General features: G+C 38.9%; 2 protein-coding genes across 3 annotated transcripts in view; one reads left to right on the forward strand and one right to left on the reverse strand.

Moving 5' to 3' along the window:
* Positions 1-27,170, reverse strand: part of Ranbp9 (RAN binding protein 9) — a 79,709-nt gene that overhangs the window by 38,887 nt on the left and 13,652 nt on the right. For both annotated transcript variants that reach the window (XM_050143555.1, XM_050143554.1), the window contains exon 2: positions 22,654-22,765. In XM_050143555.1, the coding sequence (XP_049999512.1) occupies positions 22,654-22,765 (112 nt within the window). The remainder of the gene's footprint in view (positions 1-22,653; positions 22,766-27,170) is intronic.
* Positions 15,850-16,813, forward strand: LOC126503012 (60S ribosomal protein L8-like). The gene is made up of 2 exons (XM_050144446.1): positions 15,850-16,174; positions 16,302-16,813. Exons 1-2 carry the CDS (start codon positions 15,895-15,897, stop codon positions 16,811-16,813), a joined length of 792 nt encoding a protein of 263 aa, XP_050000403.1. The 5' UTR covers positions 15,850-15,894.

Below are 27,170 nucleotides of genomic sequence, written 5' to 3' on the forward strand. Positions count from 1 at the left end.
ATGATAACGGACCAACTTATGAAACTAAGCAAAGGCTTTCTAAAGGGTTGCCTTCGTCTTGGCGTCTTCACAGTAACAGAACAGTAACTAATAAACAAAGATACAAAAATAAGGGGGGTGGAGGAAGAAGAGGGGAAGGAAAGGGGGAAAAAACCACTCAGGAAAATATTTACAAACTGAATTTGAGAAAACATCAAGGAGATTATCATGATCAAGTTGGCTTAATTCCAGAGACACAGGGATGGCTAGTTATAATAAACATTACAAATTATATAAATGGACAAGGACAGAAATCCACATGATCATCCCAAAAAAGGGAGAAAAGGCTTCTGAAGGTACTGTTTCATGATAAAAGTCTTGAAGAAACTCAGAGTATAAAGAATTTAACACAACACAGTAAATACTATATATAATAAACCTATAGACAACATTATACTAAATGGTGTAAAAGACTCAAAAAGCATTTCCACTAAAACCAAGAGTAAGACAAAGCTATCTTCTCCTCAACTCACTCTTATTCAATATGGTACTGGAAGTCTTAGCAAGAGAGTAAGACAAAAATTAAACATAATGGACACAAATAGGGAAGAAGTCAATCTATCTTTACTTGCAAAGTATAATTTATATATGAATATGAAAGAAAGACCCCAAAGACTCCACCAGAAGACTTAGAACTGATAAGCTCTGAAAAGTGGCAAGATACAAAATTAACATACAAAACCAAGTAGCCTTCCTATATTAAGAAAGCTATCAGGGAAATAATCCTATTCATAGCCAAGGTGAATATATACACACATACATATATACCTTGAAAAAAAAATAAAAACAACTAACCAATGATGGGGGATGCCGCTCTGTATGCTGTGAATATGTTTTATTACCACGGGTTAATAAGGAAGCTGCTTTGACCTTTGACAGGACAGAATATGGCTAGGCAGGAAATACAAAGAAAAATACAGGGAAAAAGAAGGCAGTGTTTGGGAGACAAGAGCAGTTGCCAAAGAAGCAAGATGTGAGGTAATACGAGGTCACGTGGTGATATACAGATTATTAGAAATGGGTTAATTTATATGTAAAGCTAGTTAGTAAGAAGCCTAAGCCATCAGCCAAACAGTTTGTAATTAATATCAGCCTCAGAGTGGTTATTGGGGGAACTGGCAGGTGAGAGAGAAACCTCCAGTTACAAACCAAAGTAAAGTGTTCTACATTAGTTTCATTTATGCATTTATTTTTATGTATCTTTGTGTGTGTAGGTAGAGGTTAAAAGACAACATGTAGGAGTTAGTTCTCTCCTTCTGCCATGTGGATCTTTGGTCATGAACTCAGGTATTCAGAATTGTCAGCAAGCAACCCAGGAAACTTTAAAACATTCAACACTGGGGGACTGGAGAGATGATGGCTCAGTAGTTAAGAGCACTGACTGTTCTTCCAGATGTCCTGATTTCAATTCCCAGCGACCACGTGGTGGCTCAAACCATCTGTAATGAGATCTGATGCCCTCTTCTGGCCTGTAGGTATACATGTAGACAGAACATTGTATACATAATAAATAAAATCTTTTAAAGAACAAAAACTATTTAAAACTGAAGACAGGAGAAGACAGAATGACCTTCCATACTCATGGATTGAAATAATTCTGTAAAATGACTCTCCTAACTAAAAGTAACCTAGAGATTCAATGTAAACTCCATCAAAATTCCAATGCCACTCTTCATAAAAACTGAAACATCCATCTTAAATGTGAAATTTAAAAGAATTTCACACAGGGGCTGGAGATGGCTAACCAGTTAAGAGTATGGCAGCTCACAACTGTCTTTAACTCCAGTTCTAGGGGACCTATACCCTCTTTTGGCCTCCATGGGCACCAGAAAAGCATGCGGTGCAGGCAAAATGCTGACAAAACATTAAAAAAAAAATCTCACTCAGCATGATGCTTATTTTCAACTTGACTGGATCCTAACTGTGGATGCAATTTCACCAGCCACCTCAAACTCCTACTGCCATGGCTTCACTAGGCAAGGGCTATAACCCTCAATTGTGAACCAAAACAAATTATCCCTTCCTTAAGTTGCTTTTGCCAGGTATTTTGTCCTAGCAAAGTGTAAGGTAATTAAGACAGACCTTCAAAACAATCCTGAGCAAAAATAATGTTGGATCACTATACATAATTTGAAGTTGCATTACAGAGCCTTAGTAAGGCAAGGGGATGGCACTAACCAAACAACAACACATCGACCAATGCAATAGATGGGAGATCCGGATACAATTCATGGAGCTACAGCCACCGGTTTTTGTTTTTTTGTCTTTTTACAAAGATGCCAAAAAAATACCCAAGGCAAAAAAGACAGCCTCTTTAACAAATAGCATTTAGTAAAATTGAATGTCTACATGAAGAGTGAAACTAAATATTTGTTCTCACGACATACAAAATTCAACCTCAACTATATCAAATATATAAAACGTTATATATTATAACGTAAGACTTGAAACTCTGAACTGCTTGAGGAGAAAGTAAATAAAACATTTCAAGATACTGGCTTAGGCAAGGCCTTGCTCCAGACACTCAGGAACTAATACCAGCAAAGACAAATGGAACCTTTAGAAAATTAAAAAAAAAAAAAAAAAGTTTCCATACAGCAAAGAAAACAGTTAATCAAGCAATCTACATAATGAATCACTGCCAGCTATAATCCAACAGATTATTAACTGGAATTATATAAAGACTAAAACACAATAACACAAGCAACCAATCAAAACTGTGCTATATAACTGAACACAGTTCTCAAAAGAAATACAAAAGGCCAATAAAAACAAAGTGTTCAAAATTCTTAACCATGAGGAAAATGCAAATCAAAAGTACTCTTCAGAGTCTATGGTTACTGAAGGCAAAGGATGGTGTCCATCCTCTCTATTTTTCAAGACAGGGTCTCTCACAGAACTTAGAGTAGGCCATTTTACTAGACAGAGAGGCTGGATAGTGAAACCCCCAGGATCCGCCTTTACTAAAACCCTACCACAGGGGTGACAGACAAAAGCCACCAGGGATCTCAATGCAGGCCTTCAAGTTTGTAGATATGAACTTTCCCCACTGAGCTACCTCAGTCTGGGAAATATTTTCTTCAGTGATACAGCATGCTAACTGCTATGCTGATAACTGATAATAGGAGTGAGCAATATCACATTAATCTCTGGGCAGGAGGTCCTGGGCTAAGTCAATTCTAGATGACTCTAGGCTTTATCAAGCTGATAATAAAGACTTTCTAGGACAATACACAATTTTCAAAATCTTATAAACACCAACAGAAGCTGGGAAGGTTTAAAACAGAAATAAATATAATATACCTGTAAGTGCAAAAACTAAAAAACAGTAAACTGAATCCAACTGTCAAATGTCTATGTTGACTATAATTGTATCAAGATTTTAAATGTCATTTGATAACGTTCAGTCATCATTCCTCACAAAACATTCAGTAAAGTAATAAAAGGAAATTAGTTAATATAGTATTCTTTTTCCCCCAACTCCAATATAACCCCCACACAAAACAATAACTGTGAACAACAGCGAAGCCATTGTCCACTACAAACAAGAACAAGGAGCTGCTTGTGTTAAACATTGTTTTGGAGATCCTATAAAACTTAATATAAAACAAAAAATAACCAGTAAAATATTAAAAAGTAATGTATCCATTTGTAACTGGTAAATTATATACATATAGAACCATAGAAACTATTCAAAGCATTTAAAATTAGCTAGGTAGTTTTGAAGGATAACTGGATATTAAGGAAACCAATTGTAATTGACTTCCAGCAATAGCCAGCTGAGAACAGGAACGGTGTATTAGTCATAAAAACTACACAATATTAATAAAAGTTTTACGGCAATGCTCAAAAACAATGTTGCAAATCTCTAGGCATATGTATCTAAATAACTTGACAACAAATGTTTTTCTAAAATAGCGTTTCTCGGCCTTCCTAGTGCTGTGACCCTTTAATATAATTCATGTTGTAGTGACCTCCAACAATAAAATTATTTCTGTTGCTACTTCATAAAGTGTAATTTTGCTACTATTAGGATTCATAACATAAATACCTGTGTTTTCTGCTGGTTTTAGATGATCCCTGTCAAAGTTTCGCATACAAACAGTACATTTCAAGGCACATTCCAATCCAATTCTTAATCCAGAAGAAAATGATTTTCAAGTTTACATATACAAATACAGAATTCCAAGAAAAGACAAAGCTTAGGTAAATAGCGGGCCATTCCCTGCTAATAACTTTCAGTTGATGACAATTCCAAGGAATATTACTAATAAGAGCTACTATGAGTGAGGCAAAGGTGACAGAACAGCAAGAAGCATCTGCAGGCTGGCTGAGGACTGGTAAGAAGGCCCACACACACCCTGTGCCATTTGAAGGGAGCAGCCCCAACCTAGCTCCCAGAAGAATACAGGTTGTGACTCTGTGTGCTCATTCCCAGGTGAACAACAGGAACATCCTGATTTGCTCTCCACAAATACTATGACCTAAACTAACTTTAGGCAGAAAGGGTTTATTTTACATTACACTTCAGGTAAATACTCCATCAATTACTCAATCAAGGAAAGCTGGGGCAGGAACTAAAGCAGAAGCCATGGAGGAATACTGCTTACTGACTTGGCTCTCCCATGGCTTGCTCAATCTGCTGTCTTATATACCCCAAGACCACCCGCTCAGGGGTGGTATCATCCGCAGTGGGAGTTGGCTAGGTAGGTCCCTTCACAGCAGCAATTAGTTAATAATAACAATTAATAAAATGCCCAACAGACTTACTTGCCTATGAGACAACTGATGGAGGCAATCCCTCAGTCAAGGCTCCTTCTAGTTCCTAAACAACTCATCAGCACAAGCCGCGTTCGCCAAGCCTGCTGCTTAATTACAGACTGGACCACACCCCTCTCACACTAAGGAAGTTAAGAAAACAGGATACCACCTGTTCCCTGAGCTTAGAAGACATCACAGTCTGGGTAGAAGGCAAGAGAGAAGGAGGGAAATTCTGGACAATGATCTAGACCAAGTTCTTAACGATCTCTCCGAATCAGCAACACTCCTCCCACATCCCACAGAAGACCTAGAAACTCTAAAAGGAACTCTAGACCAGTGGGCCTCCAACTAGAGGGTTCTGACCCCCTTGGGGTTGAATTACTCTTTCACAGGGGTTGCATATCAGATGTTTACATTATGATTCGTAACTAACAAATTATAGTTATAAAGTAGCAACAAAATAATTTTATGGTTGGGGACCACCACAACCTGAACTAGATTAAAGTATTAACTGTACTGAACTGCATTAGGAAGGTTGAAAACCTCCCTTCTTTAGATTCGGGTCCAAGGAGTTGGGATGAGTACAAACAATAATAAAATAAAAATAAAAAAGCTAATCTGCACAGAAAATAGATGAAAAAGATAAATATTAAGTTTCCTAATAAAAATGAGGCCACAAAATTCTAAGATATAAAACAAAATTAACAGTACCATGATTTTATTATGGGTGATGCAACTCCATGAACAGCAGCATTTACTTGTTGGTCATTAGAGTGGGGGTGAGAGGGCACACATGTATAAGTCAGAGGAAAACTTCACACTACTGGTTCTCTCCTCCCACTTAAAGTAGGCTCAGGAGAGCCAATTCAAGCTGCCAATCTTTGCATAAGTGCTTTTTACCCACTGACCTATGACCCACCTCATGAACCTGGCAGCATCTTATTTTTGTTAGTAAATAGGGATTTTTATAAGGAAGGAGAAGCCATAATCACTAGAAGAAGAAAAAAAAAAAAAAAGAAACAGTGGAACACCCTCTTTGCAGAGATCTAGTAGTTTGCCAGAGTTAAAAAGAGTATTGTTGAAATGAAAATGTACACCATTTAAGAAGGCTAAACATTACTTTACATTTAGAAAATCAATAGAAGATGCAATGCAAAAAGCTACTAGGGAGGAGAGGCACTAACCAACAAGTGATATTTGTTACTGGACATCCACTCTCAACAACTAATGACAAAAACCATGGTGGGTACAGGTCAAATTACTGGTGTAGTAACTGCCAACCTCAAACTTGAATGCCCAAGGAAAGCAGTAAGACTGAGAAGAAAAGGAGACAGTATCAAAGCATGTAAAAACTAATCATTTACTAAAAATAGACTTTATCAAAGAATGTTTTAAGGATGTATTTCAGCAGAAACAAATGAATGCATGGGCCAAAGCAATCATCAGCACAGAAAAAAAAATCACTAAAATGGTCATCAGAAACTAAATGTTATTGAGATTTTTAAAATCTATATTTTGCACAATTTTCCAGTTATAACTAACAAAGACTTGACAAAAAGAATTAAGAAACAGGAAAATACAATTGGCAATACAGAAATCAAACCAGCTGTTAACATGCTCAGGATGAAAAAGGAGAAAAAGAAAAAACAGCTTGTTTTAAAGGAAAAATAGAAAGTCTTGGGAAGAAGAAAAAGAACAAGAACTGGGAGCGTCTGGTTGTTTCTGTCTATGTTTCTCCTTTGTTGAAAGGTACTTTCCAATGGGATGGGTATGAGTGAGGCCTTTGAGTAGTGATTAGATCACAGAAGCCTCCCTTTAGAAATAGGGTTAGTGCCTGTAAAACCCGTGTCCCAGGGAGAGGAGAACCATTACCAGAAGAGGACACACAGCATTATCTATGAAGAACTCTCACCAGAGACCAAACTTGCTGATGCCCAGATCTCTGACTTCTCAGTCTCCAGAATTTTAAGCAATAAATGTTGTTTACAAAATAAATTACTCGGTGTAAGGTAGTTTATTATAGCAGCCTAAACAACAGACTAAAATAAACCAAATCTTGGAGCCAAAAATAACTTGACTATTTCCTGGTATGATTTTTTTGTTTTTGTTTTTGTTTTTTTTTTGTTTTTCGAGACAGGGTTTCTCTGTGGCTTTGGAGCCTGTCCTGGAACTAGCTCTGTAGACCAGGCTGGTCTCGAACTCACAGAGATCCGCCTGCCTCTGCCTCCCAAGTGCTGGGTCCTGATATGATTAATAGCAAGACAGAAGATAGCAATGTACATAAACCTGACCACAGACCTTAAAATGGGGGGTGGGGGTGGAGCTAGAGGTGGGAGGATGTGCTTGGAACAGTATTAAAACATCAAACATACATGTAAACCAGAGCACCAGAAAGAAAAGGAATGGAGCAGAAAAAAATAATTCACAACAATTTTCCAAACTTGGAAAGACAAAAAATTGTAGATTCAAAGAAAATAAATTTTTAAATAAGTTAAATACAAAGAGAGCCATAAGGCAGGGGGAAAAAAACCACAGTTGTTCTCATTGCAAATACCCACTGGCATGAACACTATTTTGTGCTATTAGTCATCAAGAAAAGGCAAATTCTAACTGCAGTGCGATACCACTACACAAGACCCAAACAGTTACTATTTATACCAGACAAAACCATAACAAAGGCATCATGAAATTTCACTAGGAAAAACACAGACATATGCCTACCAGGTCACATGTGTCAAGCTAGCAAAGCCAACCACTGTAGCTATTATATAGTCATAACAGTTATAAGGGGTTAAATTTATCTTGAAAAACATTTTAAAAAAAAGGATGAATAAAAGAAAGACCAAGGAAATGGGATGTGAGATAAAGCAATTATCATCACTTCTATACCATGATATGTGAGAATATAGCAAAGAGGTCAAGACCATGATGCCGACACCCACTGAAACAGTTTACTTGAGCTAATGGGAGCTCACCAACTCCAGCAGGACAGGGAAAGAACCAGCACAGGACCAAACTAGTCCCTCTGAATGTGGGTGACAGTTGTATGGCTGGGGCAGAATGTGGGGACACTGGCAGTGGGACCAGGATTTATCCCTGCTGCTCATACTGTCTTTTTTGGAATCTATTCTCTTTGGGCGGATACCTTGCTCAGCCTAGATATGGTAGGGAGGGCCTTGGTTCTTCCCCTAAGCGGTGTGCCTTATCCTCTCTGAGGAGTGGATAGGAGTGTGGGGTGTGGGGTAGATGGAGGAGATGGGAGGAGGGGAGGGAGTGAGAACTGGGATTGGTATGTAAAATGAATAAAGATAGTTTGTTTTCTTTTTTTTTTTTAAGTAGACACATACAAAAGTTAGTATACAGTATCTAAGCAGCACAAGACAGCAGGCCACCACAGGGTCACACTGGAGGAGTCAGCCTAAGCAGCAATCCCATGGGACCTCTGGGGTGGCTAGGATCTTAAAAACAATTTCAGCACGAGTCAGTATGAAGCCAAGTTGGGTTATTAAAAGATAAAGAGCAAGAGACAATGTACTTTTCAGATTAAAGCAAGGACTTGAGAGAACTGCCGAAGTAAACAATAGCTACTTATAGGACTTGGGGGCTTTTCAAACACTAACACTGCTTAAAAGCTGCAATTTGCAACCAGGTTCAAAGTTTAAAAAGAACGAGCTTGTAATTATTTCTCACTGAATCAAAAACAGAGTCCTGGAAAACAGACCCACAATAATACAGCAAACTCATCTTTAACAAAACAAAACAGATGATTTGGTGGAGAAAGGTCTGCCTTTCTCGCAACTGTTGCTGGACTTGTGACATCTATTTGTGAACAACAGATACAAACACAGACTCAACAGGTGTGGTGATTCGAAGGAGATATCGTCTATAGTCCTGGGCATTTGGGGGAGGCTTAGAAGTATGCCATTGGAAGAAAGGTTTTAAGAGTTTAAAGACTACGCCATCTCTAGTTTGCTTTCTCTGCTTCATGCTTATGGTTCAAGATGTACGCCCTCAGCTTCCTGCTTTTACCTGCGGAAGCATTTCCCCAGTTCATTTTTGGTTTTGTTTGTTTCTTGAGATGGGATCTCACTATGTAGCCCTAGTTAGGCCTGGAACTTACTACATAGACCAGAATGGTCTCAAACTCATGAGGATTCACCTACCTCTGCCTAATAGGATTAAGAGAGTGTGTCACAACACTTGGCACATAGACGGGAGGACAGGCCAGCATGTTCATATGTAGGTTACAGGCTCTCCTTCCACCAAATAGGTCCTAGAGATTGAACTCATGTCATCAGGTTTGGCAGCAAGCGCCTTTACCACTGGGCCGTCATCTCACCCATCAGCAGTTCAATTCTTTACTAACTCATTTTTTCCACACAGCCCCAAGTAATACTCCTCAATCATTTTAAATCATTTCAACCAATCACCAAGTCATCCACTGGATTCCTTGGTCAAGCACGAAGATCAAGGACAAATCATTTTCCTAATTTTGGAAGGTTATTCTCACCTGAGTCCAGCAGAAGTAAACAAATACTCAAGCAACATATGAGATAAACACACTGCTTTTCATTAAAAAAGGAAAATAAAGAAACAGCACTGCAAGTAATAATTATAAAATAAGTATAACAAACTGCAAGCAGTATATCAAAACAAGGTCATACAATGTTAGAAGTTTTAATAGAAAATTGTAGGTATCTTGAAGACAGTATTAAAAGGGAATTTTCTCTGAACTCTTAATTAAACTTGTATTAAAATCAATATGTAAGTAGTGGTACACAATATTATTTGTTTTTTATTTTTGTTGTTCAAGACCAAGTTTCTCTGTGTAACAGCCCTGGCAGTCCTGGAACCTGTTTTGTAGACCAGGCTGGCCTTGAACTCATAGAGATCTGCCTGCCTCTGATTCCTGAGTGGTGGAATTAAAGGCACGCTCCACCATGCCTGGCTAATGACCTATTTTTAAAGTCTCTCTTTTGTGACCCAAATACACCTTAAGCCCTATTTCTCTGACTAATGTAAAAAATAAGTTTGAATAGAGACAAACAGGATAAGAAAATAAAACAGAAGCGGTCAAGGCCAGCCTGGCCTACTAAATGAGTTCCAGAACTGCTAAGGCTACTCAGAGAAACCCTGTCTCGAAAAACCATCCAACCAGACAAATAAAGTTTGCATGTGTGTGCGCGCATGTTTTATGACACAATGTCAGCATAATTAATTTGGGTTATAGAACCATAAGGGGTTCTCGTTCTCTCTCTCTCTCTCTCTCTCTCTCTCTCTCTCTCTCTCTCTCTCTCTCTCGTTTTATTATGTATATAATGTTCAGCCTGCAGGCCAGAAAGAGGGCACCAGATCTCATTACAGATGATTGTGAGCCACCATGTGGTTGCTGGGAATTGAATTCAGGATCTCTGATAGAGCAGCCAGTGCTCTTAACCTCTGAGCCATTTCTTCAGCATTCCCACCCACCACTGGGGTTTTCAAGCACATCTATGCTGGGCACAGAGCATGAAGCCATAGGTTTGATACAATTATCACCATTATTACAGTAACAAATATTTATGTTCTTTACTGTCTCACGAGTTCTGTCTCACAAATTTCGTCCTTTGAATTAAAAATGTTAATACCTTATAACTAAAAAAAAATTTAAACCGGTATTTGCTATGTATAAAATTACTGATAGAGCAAAAATTGAATTGTGATTTCAAGTGTACCGAAACAACAACAACTGAAGAATATTTAAGGAACATACTGGTTGCGTATCTCCAGGTCCCTCTTCAAACATTAACTAAAATAAAGAATTCACCCTGCTCTCCAACAGAAGTGCAGCTTCCATCCTTCCTTATCAATTCAAAATGCAGGTAAGCAAAAGCAATCTAGAGATTTCCAATCAAAATTTTAACATCATTTATCACAGAAATAAACAACTTTACCTTAAAATTAATTTGGAAGCCCAAAAGGCTTCAGACAGCCAAAGCAATCCTCAGAAAAAGAACAATGCTCATTTCAAGTCACACTGCAGTCATTGTGACAAACAATATGGTCTGAGACAAAAACAGACAGATCCACGGAGCAGAAATCAAATGTAAACCTACACAACTACTGCCCTCTGACTTCTAACTACGATGCCAAAACTAAGGAAGAAAAGCCAGCCTGTTCAAAAACAGAACCAGAAAGACTCCACGTCTACACACAAGATGAACCGAGATCCTTATCTCTAGCCATGCACAAAGATCCGAATGGATCAAGCCCTTTGCTTAAGAGGTGGTAGATATTCTGGTACTGCCCAGCGGGGTGAAGGAAGGCCAATACTTCAAAATATTGACATAACAAGGACTGTTTGAATAGGACGATCAGGCACTCAGGAGACATGGTCGACGCTGGAAAAACGGCAAAGGAAATAGTTGGTCAAATGAAGGGACAAGCTACAAAATAAAGACAATCTTTGCCCACTATAAGCAGGACAGAAAATAATCGGATTACACAAAGAACTTAAAACAAAACAAAACAAAACAAAACAAAAAACAGCAACAAGAAAACAACCTAATCAAAGCACTGACTACAGAACTGAATAGAAATCTCAAAAGAAATAATTGCCTCTACCATCTGGAAAGTTCAGCTACATTGAGAATCTATTGTACACTTCAGAATATCTATCATCAAGAAAGCAGTGCTGGCACGGACACTGGAAAAGGTAACACTTAATCACTATTGATAACAGTGTAAACTGGTGTAGTCACTACGGAAATCCCTGTGGAGCATTCTCAAAAAAGCTACAAGGACAATACAGAATATGCCCAAAGGACTCCCTAACACAGCAGAGACTTGAGCATCCATGCAATTATTGCTCCTCTGTACTCACAATAGCCAGGAAACAGAATCAACCTAAAGCTCCCTCAAGAGATGAACCAATTTTTTAAAATGTGGTACAAATACACAATGGAATTTGACTCAAACAAGGAAAATGAATAGAACTGAAAAATTGTATTATATGAGATAACTCTGGCTCAGAAAGACAAACAACACATGGTCTCTTTCAGATGCGAACTCTAGCTTTTAATTTTTATATATGTGCATTTATGTGGGAATATTATAGAAGCCAGGAAACCAGAAAGGGGTTCATGAGAGACATAAAAAGAGACTTCATAGAAGAGGATCAAAGAAGGTAGTAGAACACAAGATATGAAAAAGATATGGGAATGGAAAGATGGGGGGAGCAGGAAGCTGTGACGGGTCATCAGTCAAATCTAAGTATGAAAATGGATAAAGAAACCTAATATTGTATATGCTAATTAAATAAAATTAAAATTTGAGTTTAGTTTTGCAGATTTTTTGTTTTTGTTTTCAAATAGGGTTTCTACTGTACATGGGCTGGCTGGCCTACAGGACTCATGTGGAGTAAGCTGGCCTTGAACTCACAGAGATCTGCCTGTCTCTGTCTTCCAAGTGCTGGGTTAAAAGTGTACACCACCACACCTGGCCCTGAAACTAAACGTAGAGCTGGTGAGATTGCTCACTGGGTAAAAGCTCTTGTTACCAAGCCTGAAGATTGAGTTCAGTTACTAGGACATAAATGGTACAAGAAGAGAGCCTACTCTGTAGGCTGTCTGCTGGTCTCTACACACATGCAGTGGCACACATGCGCCCAAATACAGGCACATACACACATATAAATAAAAGTAATTTTTTAAAAGGGTAAAGATATTTCAGAGTGAAAGGGTTGGATGACCAATAAAAAATGTGGGCTGGCAAGATGGTTACCTGGGTAAAGCACTTGCAGCCAACAATGACTAACTAGCATTCAATTTCTAGGACCCATGCATGAAGAAAACAAATCCCTTCAGCTGTGCTCTCATCTCCTTTATACACAAGACATGGCATAAATGCACCAACACACGCCACCCCACAAACTAAATGCAACAAAAATTATTTTATTATTTTTTAAAAAGGTCATACTTGATCACATATACATTCCCCTCCCAGATCCTTACCCTCAACCACCCAACTTTATATTCTCTTTCCTAAAACAAAAAAAGCCATGGAGTACTTTTGTGTTGTCCTGCTCCTGAGGATGTAACCTGCCTCAGAGTGTGACTGGCAGACTTACTGTCACGCACTGAAGAAAAAAAAAAAAAAAAACTGACTTTCCCCCCTTTCTTAGCAGTGTCCACACACATTTCTAGAATTCTGACATACACTTGTGCAAAACTTGCGCATGCTGTCACAGATTCTATGAGTTCATATATGCAATAAAAAATTCTTTTAAAAAACGTATGTACAAGCCTGACGGTTGGTGGTGCACACTTTTAATCCCAGCAGTCAGGAAGCAGAGGAGGCAGATCTCTATGAGTTCAAGGCCAGCCTGGTTTAAAGAGCGAGTTCCGGGACAGCCAAGGAAAAACACAGAGAGAAACCTTGTTTGGGGTGGGGTGGGGGAGAAGGGGGAAGGATTTCCCACCCCAAAAAACAAACAAATGTGCACAAAAGGTACTCAAAGTCCATAACTTACAATTTTACTCATTCAAATTATGCAGTGTTCACAGTTCTAGCATTGTACAGAAGAAAGGCTCATGTTGGCTCAGGTAATATATTTACCTAGGATGTTTTGCATCCAGATACACAGAGTGTACACACACACACCCTCTCAGGAAGCTTTGTTTCTCTTCCATCATTCACTGTTTCGTGATGTATATCCCTGGCATCTTTAGCAAATCCATCTCAACCCCACCCACCCACAAACTTCTTAAACCTTACAAAAAATAACAATATATAAATATCTCATTTGGTTTGAGTCTCTCATAGTTTTATTCTTTCCTTACCCAGTCTGAACTAAAACAATCCATTTACACATTCTCTCATCAGTAATCTCAACTGAGACTGTTTTTCCAGTTTACCATAATTCCCCACTCTGCAGCAAGCACAGAATTCTTACCAACTGAGTGAAGACAAGTACCTTGCACATGTAAACTATTGACACAACAAATTTACAATTTTACTTTTTTGTTGTTCTTATTTTTGAGAAAGGATCTTACTATGTAGATGAGACCTAGCCTTGAACTCAGCCTCTGTCTCTCTCAAAGGCAAAGGTAATCATCACATACAGTTCAAATTTAAGGTTTTTAATCTCATAATACTTTTGCTTCTCTGATCAGGGAACATTTACCATCAAATTAGATGTAGTAGTCTGAATAACTGACCCCCATAAGCTCAAAGGGAGTGTCACTATTAGGAGGTGTGGCTTTGTTGGAGTAGGTATGGCCTACTCGGAGAAAGTGTGTCCCTGTGGGGGTGACCTTTGAGATCTCATATATGTTCAAGTCACACCAATGTCTCAGACCACTTCCTGTTGCCCAAAGGTTGAGATGTAAGACTCTCACCTCCTTCTCCAGCACCATGCCTGCCTACATGCCACCATATCACACCATGATAATGGACTAAACCTCTGAAAATACAAGCCACCCTAATTAAATGTTTCCCTTTATAAGAGTTGCCATGGTCATGGTGTCTCTTCACAGCAATAGAAACCCTAACTAAGACACTAGGTATAAAACAAAAGGTTTGAGATAGTCAAATATAAATAGGATTTCCTCTAGTGCCAACACTAAAAAGAAGGTAGATTTTTAAACACAGTAATTAGGAACATGAACACAACAAAATCTATCAAGGAAAAGCACAGGATGGGGTTGAGATCAATTACCAAGGAGCATGATCTGGTTTGGAGATGGAAAGGCAGTCAGACAAGCTTCCAAGTAGCAATGCTTACGCCTAATCAATTCCAGGTCATAATCCACACTCCTAATTTTTCACTTTGTTTAATCACACCTCTACCTATTTAGTTCTCTAAGCCAGAAACCCTGAAGTCATAATGCTTACTTTTCTCCCCAGCTACCTCTACCACTGTTCATCTCAAATTTTGCAAGGTGTACTAGTCAGGTTTCTCTAGAGTCACAGAACTCATGAATCTCTTTATATGTATGTGTGTGTGTGTGTGCATTGTGTGTGTGTGTGTGTGTGTGATTTACTGAAATGACTTTCAGGCTGCAATTCAGCTAATCCAATAATGGCTAGCTGTGAACAGAAAGCTCAAGAATCCAGTAGCTGCTCAGTCCTATAAGGCTGGATGTCTCAGCCAGTCTTGTTACATGCTGGAATCCCAAAGAAGTAGACTCCAATGCCATGATGGAATGGATGTACTAGCAAGGCGGTGGCAATCAGGCAAAGAGCCAAAGTTCCATCTTCTATGTCCTTCTATAGACTTCCATCAGAAGTATGGCCCAGATTAAAGGTATGTCTTCCTGCCTCAAAATCCCTATCAAAGGAGTGTGTCTTCAATCTTAAAGGTACAGACTAGAAGTGGATTCACCCAGTTCAAACCAAACAGAAAACCTCTCAGAAGTGTGTCCTCCATTTCTGGATAGTAGCTCATTCCAGATATAGTCAAACTGCCAATCAAGAAGAGCCATAATGTGCCAAATACACTGGTCAATAACACAAAGCACACACATCTATGACCTACAATGTGCATGCAAAGATAGTCTGTGATGATCCCACTACAAAATCGCATAAGGACAAATTTCTAAGAAAGTACTACAGTCAATGATGAAGCATGACTTGTTAGCAACTTTACTAAAGCCCCACTATACACCCTCAATATTGCTACAACTATTTTCATAATTTCCATAACTTCAGAGAAGACTACTAAAAAACACAAGTCCACCCATATCACTGCCTTGCTTTTAAAACTAGTACCTGAGAGGCAACATCAAGACACCCCTCCATGCTCTTCTCTAGGCAACAATTACTATGCTTGGATCCTCCTCAACAGCAGCAGAGGTGCAGGGCTTGCTGGGTACCAGGCAGCTGTCACCAACAGCATCAATGAGTCATGAGCTGCCATGAACTGGGCACTCTAATAATGTGTCAAATGCATTATTTAAGTTAGTCCCATGAGGTCAGCAGTACTGTTTCCTTTTCAGGACTGAGACTGAAATCATTTACTGAAAGTACAAAAATCACAGACCCAGCCCGGAAGATAAGGCTGCTTGCCGTCGCGTATTTCCTCTTTCGGCCGTGCTTGCCGGCAGACTCGCCGCCATGGGCCGTGTGATCCGAGGGCAGAGGAAAGGCGCCGGTTCTGTGTTCCGAGCGCACGTGAAACACCGTAAGGGCGCCGCGCGCCTGCGAGCTGTGGACTTCGCCGAACGGCACGGTTACATTAAGGGGATTGTAAAGGATATCATTCACGACCCCGGTCGCGGCGCTCCTCTCGCCAAAGTGGTTTTTCGTGATCCCTACCGGTTTAAGAAGCGGACGGAGCTGTTCATCGCCGCAGAGGGAATCCACACCGGGCAGTTTGTGTACTGCGGCAAGAAGGGTGAGCTTTAAGGCGGGGAAGGACGGGCTGGGCCTAGGACTTGGAATGCTGTGCCTCATAGTGTGGGAGCCGTGTGGCTTCGCATTGCTTTTGGCTTTACCGGCCGCTTGGCCACTTCTCTCCACAGCCCAGCTGAATATCGGCAATGTTTTGCCCGTGGGCACCATGCCTGAAGGTACTATCGTTTGTTGTCTGGAGGAGAAGCCTGGGGACAGGGGCAAGCTGGCACGAGCCTCCGGGAACTATGCCACAGTCATCTCCCACAATCCGGAGACGAAGAAAACGCGAGTGAAGCTGCCTTCAGGGTCCAAGAAGGTCATTTCCTCAGCCAACAGAGCTGTCGTTGGTGTTGTGGCTGGTGGGGGCAGAATTGACAAGCCTATCTTGAAGGCTGGCCGTGCCTACCACAAGTACAAGGCCAAGAGGAACTGCTGGCCACGCGTACGTGGTGTGGCCATGAATCCTGTAGAGCATCCCTTCGGAGGTGGTAACCACCAGCACATTGGCAAACCGTCCACTATCCGAAGAGATGCCCCTGNAACAAAAAAAAAAAAAAAAAAAAAAAAAAAAAAAAATCACAGACCCAGTGAACAGCAGAGGCAAGATTTAAATGTTCACTACGCTCCTCAGCAAAAGTAACCCAGCTTGTAAAGCAGGAATTTACCTTTAAAATCACACACACCTAGAAAAAGATGCCCAAGAAGCTTGTCTATGGAGGAGCGTAAAGGTGCCTGAAGGACAGAGAAGCCAGAACAAAGTATTTGCCTGTTTCCTCTTCTGCAGTGTTAGATGTTACAAAGTCTGTCCTGATCACCACCGTCTCCCAAGAGCTGGTCTGCACTTCATCAGTTTGTTCACCTACTACCTTACACTAGATTTTATTATTAATTAAATGTCTATTTCTCTCTATTTCAGCAATGTCTACAACTCTGTCTTTACCCTTCTAAAACCTTGTTAGTCTTAATTCTTACCCTGATGTGGGATTTCCCTGTGTGCTGTGATTACCATTGATAAATAAAGGAACTGCTTTGGGCCCATAGCAGAGCTATAGGGGAACAAAGCTGGGGGGGGGGGGAACGGGACGGGGACGGGACTAAGCTAAATGCTGGGAGAAAGGAGGTGGTACGTGGCAATATATAGATTAATGGAGATGGGTTAAATTAAAATGTAAGAGTTAGCCAATAAGAAGCTAGGGCTAATGGGCCAAGCAGTAATTTAATTAATATAGTTTCTGTGATTATTTCGGTTCTGGGCAGCCAGGACAAACAAGCAGCCTGCTGCTACATTACCCAAGTTTGTGGTACACATTAGGTAATCGACGCATAAACCCCTTCTTCCCTTATCATCCCTACTGTAATCTACTTCTCGGCCATACTCTTTCTAGCTACCCTGCACACTGCCATTACATGTGTTACTCATTCCTAGTTCCCAGCTGGTATTGTTGAATATGGATATTCTCTCACTTTCCTATTAAAAACAAAGATGATTCGCTATTACTATAAAGTTTAGAACTGCCATCAAGGCTCTCTCATATTTAAGTTCATTCTTTTTTCTGTTTCCATTACAACCCCTAAATCCCAGTAGGGTATAAGAGCCATAATGCCTCTGCCAAAGACCACACAAATTCATACTCTACCCAAGACTACCTTAGTCATTTACCACCTTGTGGAATGTTTTTCTACAGCAAAGCCTCTCAATTTCTTAATTATATTAAAGGGCTAGCATATACTACTTCCTTAATACATGTGTTTCCTTGAGCCAGAATTACTCCTCAGTTCCCCCATATATGATCTCAATCTTTACTCAACACAGACTGTCTTAATCTAGAGGCTTTTTTGCATAGTGACTGCTCTCTGCCCTATCCCACTGTACTTTCTAAATACCAGCCTGGATACGTTTTCTTAAGTTTCTTCTACTGCATGTCAGAAAGCTCCCTAGACAACCATGAATAAAGGAATGCTACTTAGGCTCACTGACCTTCTAACCATGCAATGTATCCAACAGACATCGGTTAAGCTGATAGCCATATTGCTTGCTTACATTACTTTCTTTTTGCTTACACTTTCCTCTGTAAGCATTCAGTTGTTGATATAAAAAAAATGAAACTAGGAGGTGCCCTTCTAGTTTGTTTTTTTTTTACATCAGTGTAAATGTGTCTAAATGTGGGTTTGTGCACTTGAGTCAATGCCTGAGGAGGCCAGAAGAAGGTGCTAAAACCCATGGAACTGGAGTTAGAAGGCAGTTGTGAGCTGTCTGACAGGGGCGCTAGGACTGAGGTGGGGTCCTCTGCAAGGGTAGTACACGCTCTTCCCTGCTGAGCCATCTCTTTAGTCCCAGTCCTTTTGGTTTTTGGACAGTCTCAAGGCTAGATAGGAAACTTTCTATTCATAAAAAATAGCTTATAAAGTTAATAAGCATAAAAGGAACACTTTGAGAGTATACTATTACCAGCAGGAAAACTGAGGAATATAATACAGACTGAAGCACTTGCCAATTCTTCCAGAATCACTGTCAAACAGTGGTATCAATATTTTGTTTGAAGAGTTAAAAATATCATACACACAATAAATTATAACTGAAAGTTCTCAAATAAAATATTATCTCTCACAGTCTGAATTAACTTTCTCTGCTACCTCTATATCTATCGGTGTGTGTAATTTAAAAACTTGAATGAAACTCCTAAGCTGAAAGTACATTCATAAAGAAAATGATTTTAAAAAATTTCTTACCAGCCTTTGATCAATATTAAAAACACAAAGTGAAGATATACCCTTAATATGTCTCCTAATATTATGGTCATGTACATAACACAATTTAATTTTTTGTTATGAAATGTGTTGTTTTTATTTTTAAACTAATAAATTCACAGGTTACTGGTCAGATAATTTGCCCTTATAAACTTATTTTTATGACTATACATAAAATTATACTCAGGGCTGGAGAGATGGCTCATTGGTTAAGAGCACAGGCTGCTCTTCCAGGTCCTGAGTTCAATTCCCAGCAACCACATGGTGGCTCACAACCATCTGAAACGAGATCTGGCGCCCTCTCCTGGCGCACAGGCATACATGGAGGCAGAATGTTGCATACGTAATAAAAATAAATAAATCTTAAAAAAATAAAATTATACTCAGTTTAAATAAAAAGCTAACTCAGAAAATAAACTATATTCTTTCATACAGTAAAACAAATTTCCTTCAAGGCTTATTTTCTAGGCAGAAGAAAAAATTCCCCACCACAGTCATGCTCCTAATTCTCCTCACCAGACCTAGAAAACAATGCACAGGGCAGAATACGCACAGCATTTTCACACACTCGACACTTTAACACCACACCCGCCTGTTAGCTTTCACTGCCCAAAGACGCAATCATACTAAATCCTGCCATTTCACGAGTAAACTCATCAATGACAATTTTTCTAGAAAGCTAAAATATTGGATTCAAATAATTTTACCTGTTCTACTCTTAAACATGGTCTAAAGAAAATTCTACTTAAAATGAAATAAACAAACAGATAGATAGACACCCCTCTCTCCAAGGAAACTGGACAATGAGTAAGTGAACTAGTTTGCTCATCCATACCATCATCTCCAATATATGCTGCAGCAGAACTGCATCTCAAATGCACTACGTTAAGCTGAAGATGCCACACTTAAAAGACCACTTAAGTAGTATTTATATGCCATTTTAGAATGGTAGAAGTAGAGACAAAAACTAATTACTCATCTAAATTCAAGATTTGAAATATTCCTACACTTAAATCAGTAGTACACAGACAATTAAAAGAGTGTATGTTCCATCATTAGCCTGATCAAAAGGTAAAGGGGACACATATCATTCTGGGATAAAGGCAGTCACACATACAAAAAAGATATCCCGAAGTTAGACCTTAAAAACTGATTTGTTGAAATGGCAAATATGAAGAGGGAGCAGGAAGCTAACTAGGGGGAAAGAAAAGGGCAGATATAAAAAACTAAAAAAAAAAAAAAAAAAAAACCTAAGCTCACAGGAGCAGAACGTGTCAAGTAAGTACCTTATAAGAGGAAAATCCAATGAGAATTAAGGAGCAGTTATTTGAAAAAACAAACACCATTACAACAGTGGAAACCATGAGAACATTGAAAACAAGGGCAAAGTAATTATGGCAGGTTTTGTGTAAGAAAGTGTCACAGTGGTTTGTATACTTTACCAAGGTAATTTTTAAAGAGGTGGAAAAAATAGCCAAAAAAAAAAATTAAAACTCTGACAACACAACAAAATATGCCACTGAGGCAGATCAAGAGGAATACTTATACACTGTTGGTGGAAATGCAAATTAGGCCTGCTTCTTTGCAAAAATTATCTCACAGTTCCTTATAGGGCTAAAAATATGTTTTAACTACATGTTGGCAATCTTATTCCTGGATACTTATCCAAGTGAAATGAAAAGTTGCATTTACAGAAAAACTTGTACATATTAAATGTTGATAATGGTTATATTTATCATTGTGAAAACCTACCCTTCAGTTGGGGACTAGGTTAGCATACTGGTTTAATCTTCCATACCCTCAACAATAAGGACTGTTCTCCAAAATATACAGCAGCAAGGATGGATCTCGAATTCATTAAGAGTTATGAAGAGCAAATACTGCAGACTTAGAAGGTTTAATATTATGATTTCATCATATACCATTTTAGAAATGGCAAAGGATAGGCAGAAACTCCATCAGTGGTTGCCAGGCTGGAGATGGGGGAAAGGGTCATCTACCAAGGGACAGAGAGTGAGGGAACTATTCTACACACTAGTTATAGTGGTTATGATTGAACATATTTACAAAAGCTCACAGAACTCTACACCAAAAGGGACCAAATTTACTACATACAAAACATATACAATCTTAAACAAGAGGAAAAGAAGGATGAGGAATCCTGGCTACAAACAGGTAAGAATGAAAATTACACAGGATCCAATCACATCATAAACTCTGGTAAAAAGGTTCCTATTTTAGCTTCTTAAGGAAGAGACAAAATCAAGTCAGGTTTAAGACACTGGTAACAATTACAAACATGGAGCACCTGGGAGGCAATTACCAACCACCTGGGGGAACTCCAGAGCTAAACTGTCAAGACCCATCCAACCACAGGAGATGCAATGGAGACAAGAAAAAAATTGAAAAACCTCAAGTTTACACCAACAGTAAAACACTGGCCCAACTGGTTTTAAAAAAAGCATTTCAGAGAGGCTAAATTTAATGACTGTGGAGCAACTCTGTAGATATATCTATCTGACTGGAGCTCAGGGGAATAAATGAAACAGCATTAGACTAAAGGTTCCAGGTACTTGTAGCCAAGAAAATATAAGGCCAAGGTCATTTATGGATGGACTACACAGAATGAAAGCTAGAGAAACCTGGGAGTCATCATGACAATGCCAGCATTATGTAGCTGAGTAAGGTGACAAGAACTACAGAGTTAGGCCAATGTCTCTCTCAGAAGCTTTCTCTTGGGAATTTCTAGTTTTACGTTCTGTGTGATCAGGTGACAAAACAGGACATTAAAGCTCAAGCTTTCCCTGTCTACTTTCAGTACCACTGGCACTGAGCATATTCAGCAAAGTGAAGAATAATGTATTAGACACTTTTTTAATCAAACACAGGTAAACCAACAAGAGGAATTCAAATACAGGTCAACTTACTTACTGGAAGAGCCCAATATCTTGACAGCTGGATGAATGACTCTATAGTTGCTTAAAGGACCCTCTAATATCCCAATGACGTATCAGAAAATAGTATGACTTGAGAGAACCAGGAAGGAATATGTACCAAAATTCCCCATGGACTTTTCTCAAAATGCCTACATCTTTACCAAAGCTCTACTTCTGTGAATTCTAATAATATTCCAGTTAAGGCCCAAACTATATTTTAATAGTCCCATAAGTAGTTCTGATGTACACACATATCACACACATCAATTCTAAGACTGAAAACAATAAACAAAAGCTGGTTCCATAATCAACCAGCATTTTCACTCTGAAGTTTCCATACCACGTATTAAACTAGCCTCCCAGGAAGCTTTCTAATCAAGAACACACAACACAAACATCCATCTTCCAAGTATTGCCTAAAATTCTAAACACCACACCCTTTACAATACCTGCAAGTCGCTTACTGGCTTTGTTTTTGTTCACCATGAGTTAGATCTAGCCTCTTGGCAGAACTCGGGGAAAAAACAGTTACTCTATAGCTTAAACCTCAACTCTCAGTTTTCATAATGAACTGCCAGAAAAGACTGATAAAAAGCATGAACTCAAGCTTTAGTTCAACTAGGACTTAACCAGAACCAGAACCAATTTGCTGTACTGTGATATTTAGAGTCTATTCTTCCAAAACCAAGATTTAAGAGTACAATTTTCCAATTATATCATAAACACTTATGAATCATTTCAAATATAACTACCCAGGAATAAAAAAATTGTCATGCCCACCAAAATTTACACTTACCCATCTCTTCCCTTACTGACAATTTTTACTTCAAAATAATAAATCCCACAGGCTGCTGGTATTGGATGCGTGGCTCGAACAGATGCTGCATCTTTGGGGGTTTTACCATGACCTGCATGGAAAATAAGACAGAAAGTGGCAAATGAGATTTTCATGTGAAAATCTTAAACAATTCAAGAAAACAAGGCACTTGAATGAAACTTAACTTCAAGTAACTGAAGAGGTAATGACACATCTATCATCACAATGAATCCAATATGCAAAACAGCAGAAACCAGCCAAAGACCCCTTCATACTATCACTAGGTGAAGTAAGAGTTCAGTCTGAACACACTGAGTCTGGCAGTGGCCCTTAATGAAAACTAAAGTTTTGAATTTTTTTAAAAAGATTTATTTTACGTTATGTGTCTGCCTGCAACTATGTATGTGTACCACCTGTGTGCCTGCTGCCCAGAGGCCAGAAGAGAGTGTTGGATCCCTCGGAACTAGAGGGACAGGCTGTTGTGAGGTTGCAATGTGGGTGCTCGGAACTGAACCCAAATCATCTGCAAGAACTACCAAGTCATCTTTCCAGTCCCCAGATTACAGTATTTTAGGCAATTATTCTGGATTGGAATCACATAAAAAAGGATTTTAATTTTATCAGATCTAAATCTTCATTTAATTTCTAACAATCCTATACATTCTTCTGCAAAACAGACCACTTTTAAACTGGAGATATTTATATGATGGCATAATTTTAAATAAACTACATTAATAGGTAGATCTCACAAAGAACTTAGAATCCTATTATTTGATATGTTCTTATCATCGTTTCTGAAAAAAAAAAACACCAACTCACAATTCTCATTCAAGAATAGTCTATTGATTAAGTACAGTTCTGTAAGAAATGAAATAACACAATGTTATTGTTAACATACTGGATCATCTGTTGAGCAATGGCTTTAAACTTTCTAAACTTGCCATTCCTCTACTCTAATCCCACAGGTCTCCATCACTCACAATCACCTTACTTTATCAATTCTTTTTTTTAAATATTTATTATTTATTATGTATACAATAGTCTGTGTGTATGCCGAAGGCCAGAAGAGAGCACCAGACCTTATTACAGATGGTTGTGAGCCACCATGTGGTTGCTGGGAATTGAACTCAGGACCTTTGGAAGAGCAGGCAATGCTCTTAACCACTGAGCCATCTCTCCAGCCCCCACTTTATCAATTCTTAACTCCTTCCTCAAGATTTAAATATCCTGAAAGCTACTCTGTGAACAAAATGAACAGATTAAAAAAAATCAGCTCAGCATGCTTGTCCTTGGAGGACACATGGACTCACATGCAGACGCCTACATACAGACACATACATATACACCTAACTAAAAAACAAAAACAAAAAACTAGAAGAAAATAGATAAAAGCTGGCAACGGTCCATCCATCAGAAATCTCAGAATGGGAATCAAACCTCCTCCACCCTCAGAAGGACTGCTTGAGAAACAGTCTCGATCACTACTCAAGTGTTCTAGGTAGGTTCATGTCACTCAGTACAAAACTGTCATTTACCATCCTTCACAGACAGTGTAGTTTTCCATCTCAAAGTCACCATGGTTGCTCTACAATGAAACACTGCTTTCAAGTAAAAAACTCTATCGTATGACATACAATACACACAAATGAGGTATGTATCTCAGCATTCAGTTTACCAAATTACTAACATACACCTTATTTTAAAAGTTACATTGACAATTGCAATGCCAACTTAGTACATGGTCACTGGCCCAAAAGAATTAATTGAATGGATTCCTTTCTTCCCCTGGTGGTGGTAGTAGTGGTGGCAGCAGGGATCAAAGCTGGGCCTCTCCTTTTTCTTTCTATTATCATGAAAACATTTTCCTATTACTGTGCGCGTGTATGATAGACATTAAGAGGGGAGTATGTATGTGCACAACACTCGGGAGTCAGTTCTCTCTTTCCACTGTGGGTCCTAAGGACTGAACCCAACTTATCAGACTTTGCACTTATTTCACCAGACCACCATGAAACTTCTGATAAAGGCAACAGACTCAGCCCCATGACCACAGAGAGCTAACAAGTTAGCTAGGAAGACAAAAAACGGAAGCAGCAAAATGCAGCCTCTTCCTCCACAGCCCAACAATTTTATTCTAACATCTGTGCGCTGCGCAGCAAGAAAAAAGTGCAAAATGTGAGAAACAGTCGCATGATTATGTGTGTAGGTGGTGTCCATGTGTGAGACATGTGATCTCATAGAAGCCAGAGATCACCTCAGGTATTGTTCCAAAGGTGCTACCAACCTTGCTGAGAAAGAGTCTCACTAGCCTAGAATTCAACAGCGTAGGATGCAATGGTAGGCCAGGGATATGCCAATCTCTGCATCCCTGGAGCTAAGATTACAAGTGTATAATCTCTCCGGCCCCAATATATAACTACTTAATAAACATTTATTGAATTGTGGTAACAGTGAACTAACTAGCTTCTCAGTAAAATTTATTTAAATAATTAGGTTACCTGATAATAAAAAACTCATGTGAACTGAATGCAGTCACAATTAGGCCTTTTTTCTGTGAGCTAGCTGTTGGCCAGGGAGGTCTATATAGCCCCTATAACAATACAGGCTATCTGTCCTTGCTTTTAGTTGCCCACCAAAACTAGACAGCTAAGATCCTATTGCCAAAGACAAGGTTAGTTACAGTACGTAAATAACCAACTTCCTCCCTGATAACTAATGTTAAATACTGCCAAAAGGTGTTACATGGGCTGCTGGAGAAGTCATCAGCAGTCTTATTCAACTGTGGACACTATGCTATACACTACTGACCTACCAGTAAAGTTTACTGGCACAATAAATACTAGCATGATCAACCACTTTTTGCTTCAATTCGGGGTCAGTTCACATCTAGTTCTATAAACCTGAACAAAAAAGCCCATAGCTGAGGTCACAGGCTTTAGTGAAGAAGCTACTACTATTGTTCTGCTAAATGGACCATGATGTGCCTGTCTTCTAAACATTTAATGTCTAGCCCATAAACTAGTGCTGCTGTCAGCTTTGGTCAAAGAGCTTCTTTCCACAGTGGGTAGCAGTTACTAGTCCAAGTGTGGAGAAAAAGTGACCACAGAATACTCAATCCTAAATGAGCATCTACAGTACCTTCTCCAAGACTCAGGGGACATCACGAAAGAGATATGGAGAAAATGTTCAGAGCTAAAGGATGGAGTGTTGTGGACTGCTGTCTTCCAAGCATGGCACAGACAATGCTTGCATTCTCAGCTGACAAGATTATCTGCACAAGCTTGGATCTGTCAACACTGTGAAGGACCTACAGGTTATTAGGTGAGAGAGAGACACTTTCTTCAGTGGTAGCTACTAAGAAGTTGTTCTTGTTCCTGTAAATCACCCATCATCCAAGCTCTGTAAGCAACTCTAATGAAACTCACTGTGTTAAGTACACACAAGCACACACACACACACACAAGCACACACACAAGCACATGCATGCATGGTGGTGATAAAAGGGAGATTAGTTGGATAAAGAGCAGGTTAGTGGGAGTATGAAGACTCTGATGGGAATTCTAAATCAATTATCTTATTATTGGGTTTTTTTTTAAATAAATAGTAAATTTTGGCAGTGACTTAAGCTTATTAATTTACCAAAAAGTTTATACTAACAATGAATAATAAAAATTCTGGTGGTAATTACTTCTAGGAGTAATCAAGATAGATTTAAGAAATAATCCAGTACTATAGGAAAAGCACTGTTTTGAGTGAACTGTTTTTAGTAACTCATTCAATATTCAAAACAATCCAAAGAAGGAAATACTATGTAGCCTCATTTCACAACTAAGGACACAAAGTGAAATAAACCATGTCCATTTTAGAACCCTACTGGTTACTGAGAATTCCAAGCCAGGATATGTGCTGCAATTTAAATCCAAGAAGCTTGATCAAGCAAGATCTCTGACCCCACTTGAAAGATTTAAGGACACCGAGAATTCTGGGAATCACTCCACATTTATCCTTATCTATTCTTCCTACATCAAGGCAGACTAAAAATGAGAACCAATACTGAAAGGCACACAACTTCTAGCAGTGATAGAAGCATATACAACTTTCTCATTCAACATTTGTAACAGGTATTTTCTAACACCTTTTTAAAAATTAAACTTTTATAGAGATGATATGATTTGTTCCAAATTGGTAGATTTATATTAAATCCATGTAGATTAAAATCTCATATATGTTCTCATTATTTAAAATATCCATAAGTTCTTCACAATCTTAAATTGTTAAATAGCCTTTGTTTATTATGCTTTTCTAAAACACTATAGAAAAGTTCTGTAAATGTGAAAATTAAAAGCATTTGTTTCATTATTAAATTTAAAAGTTACAGGGCTTTGGGAGTATAGTTCAGTGGTGGAACATTTGCCTAGGCCAGTGGTTCTCAACCTTCCTAATGCTGTGACCCTTTAATACAGTTCCTCATGTTGGGGTGACCCAAAAATCACAAA

This window comes from Alexandromys fortis, unplaced genomic scaffold (genome assembly GCF_014885135.2).
Source record: "Alexandromys fortis isolate MF-2015 unplaced genomic scaffold, M_Fortis_MF-2015_v1.1 scaffold_1, whole genome shotgun sequence".
In the NCBI taxonomy this organism is placed as follows: Eukaryota; Metazoa; Chordata; class Mammalia; order Rodentia; family Cricetidae; genus Alexandromys; species Alexandromys fortis.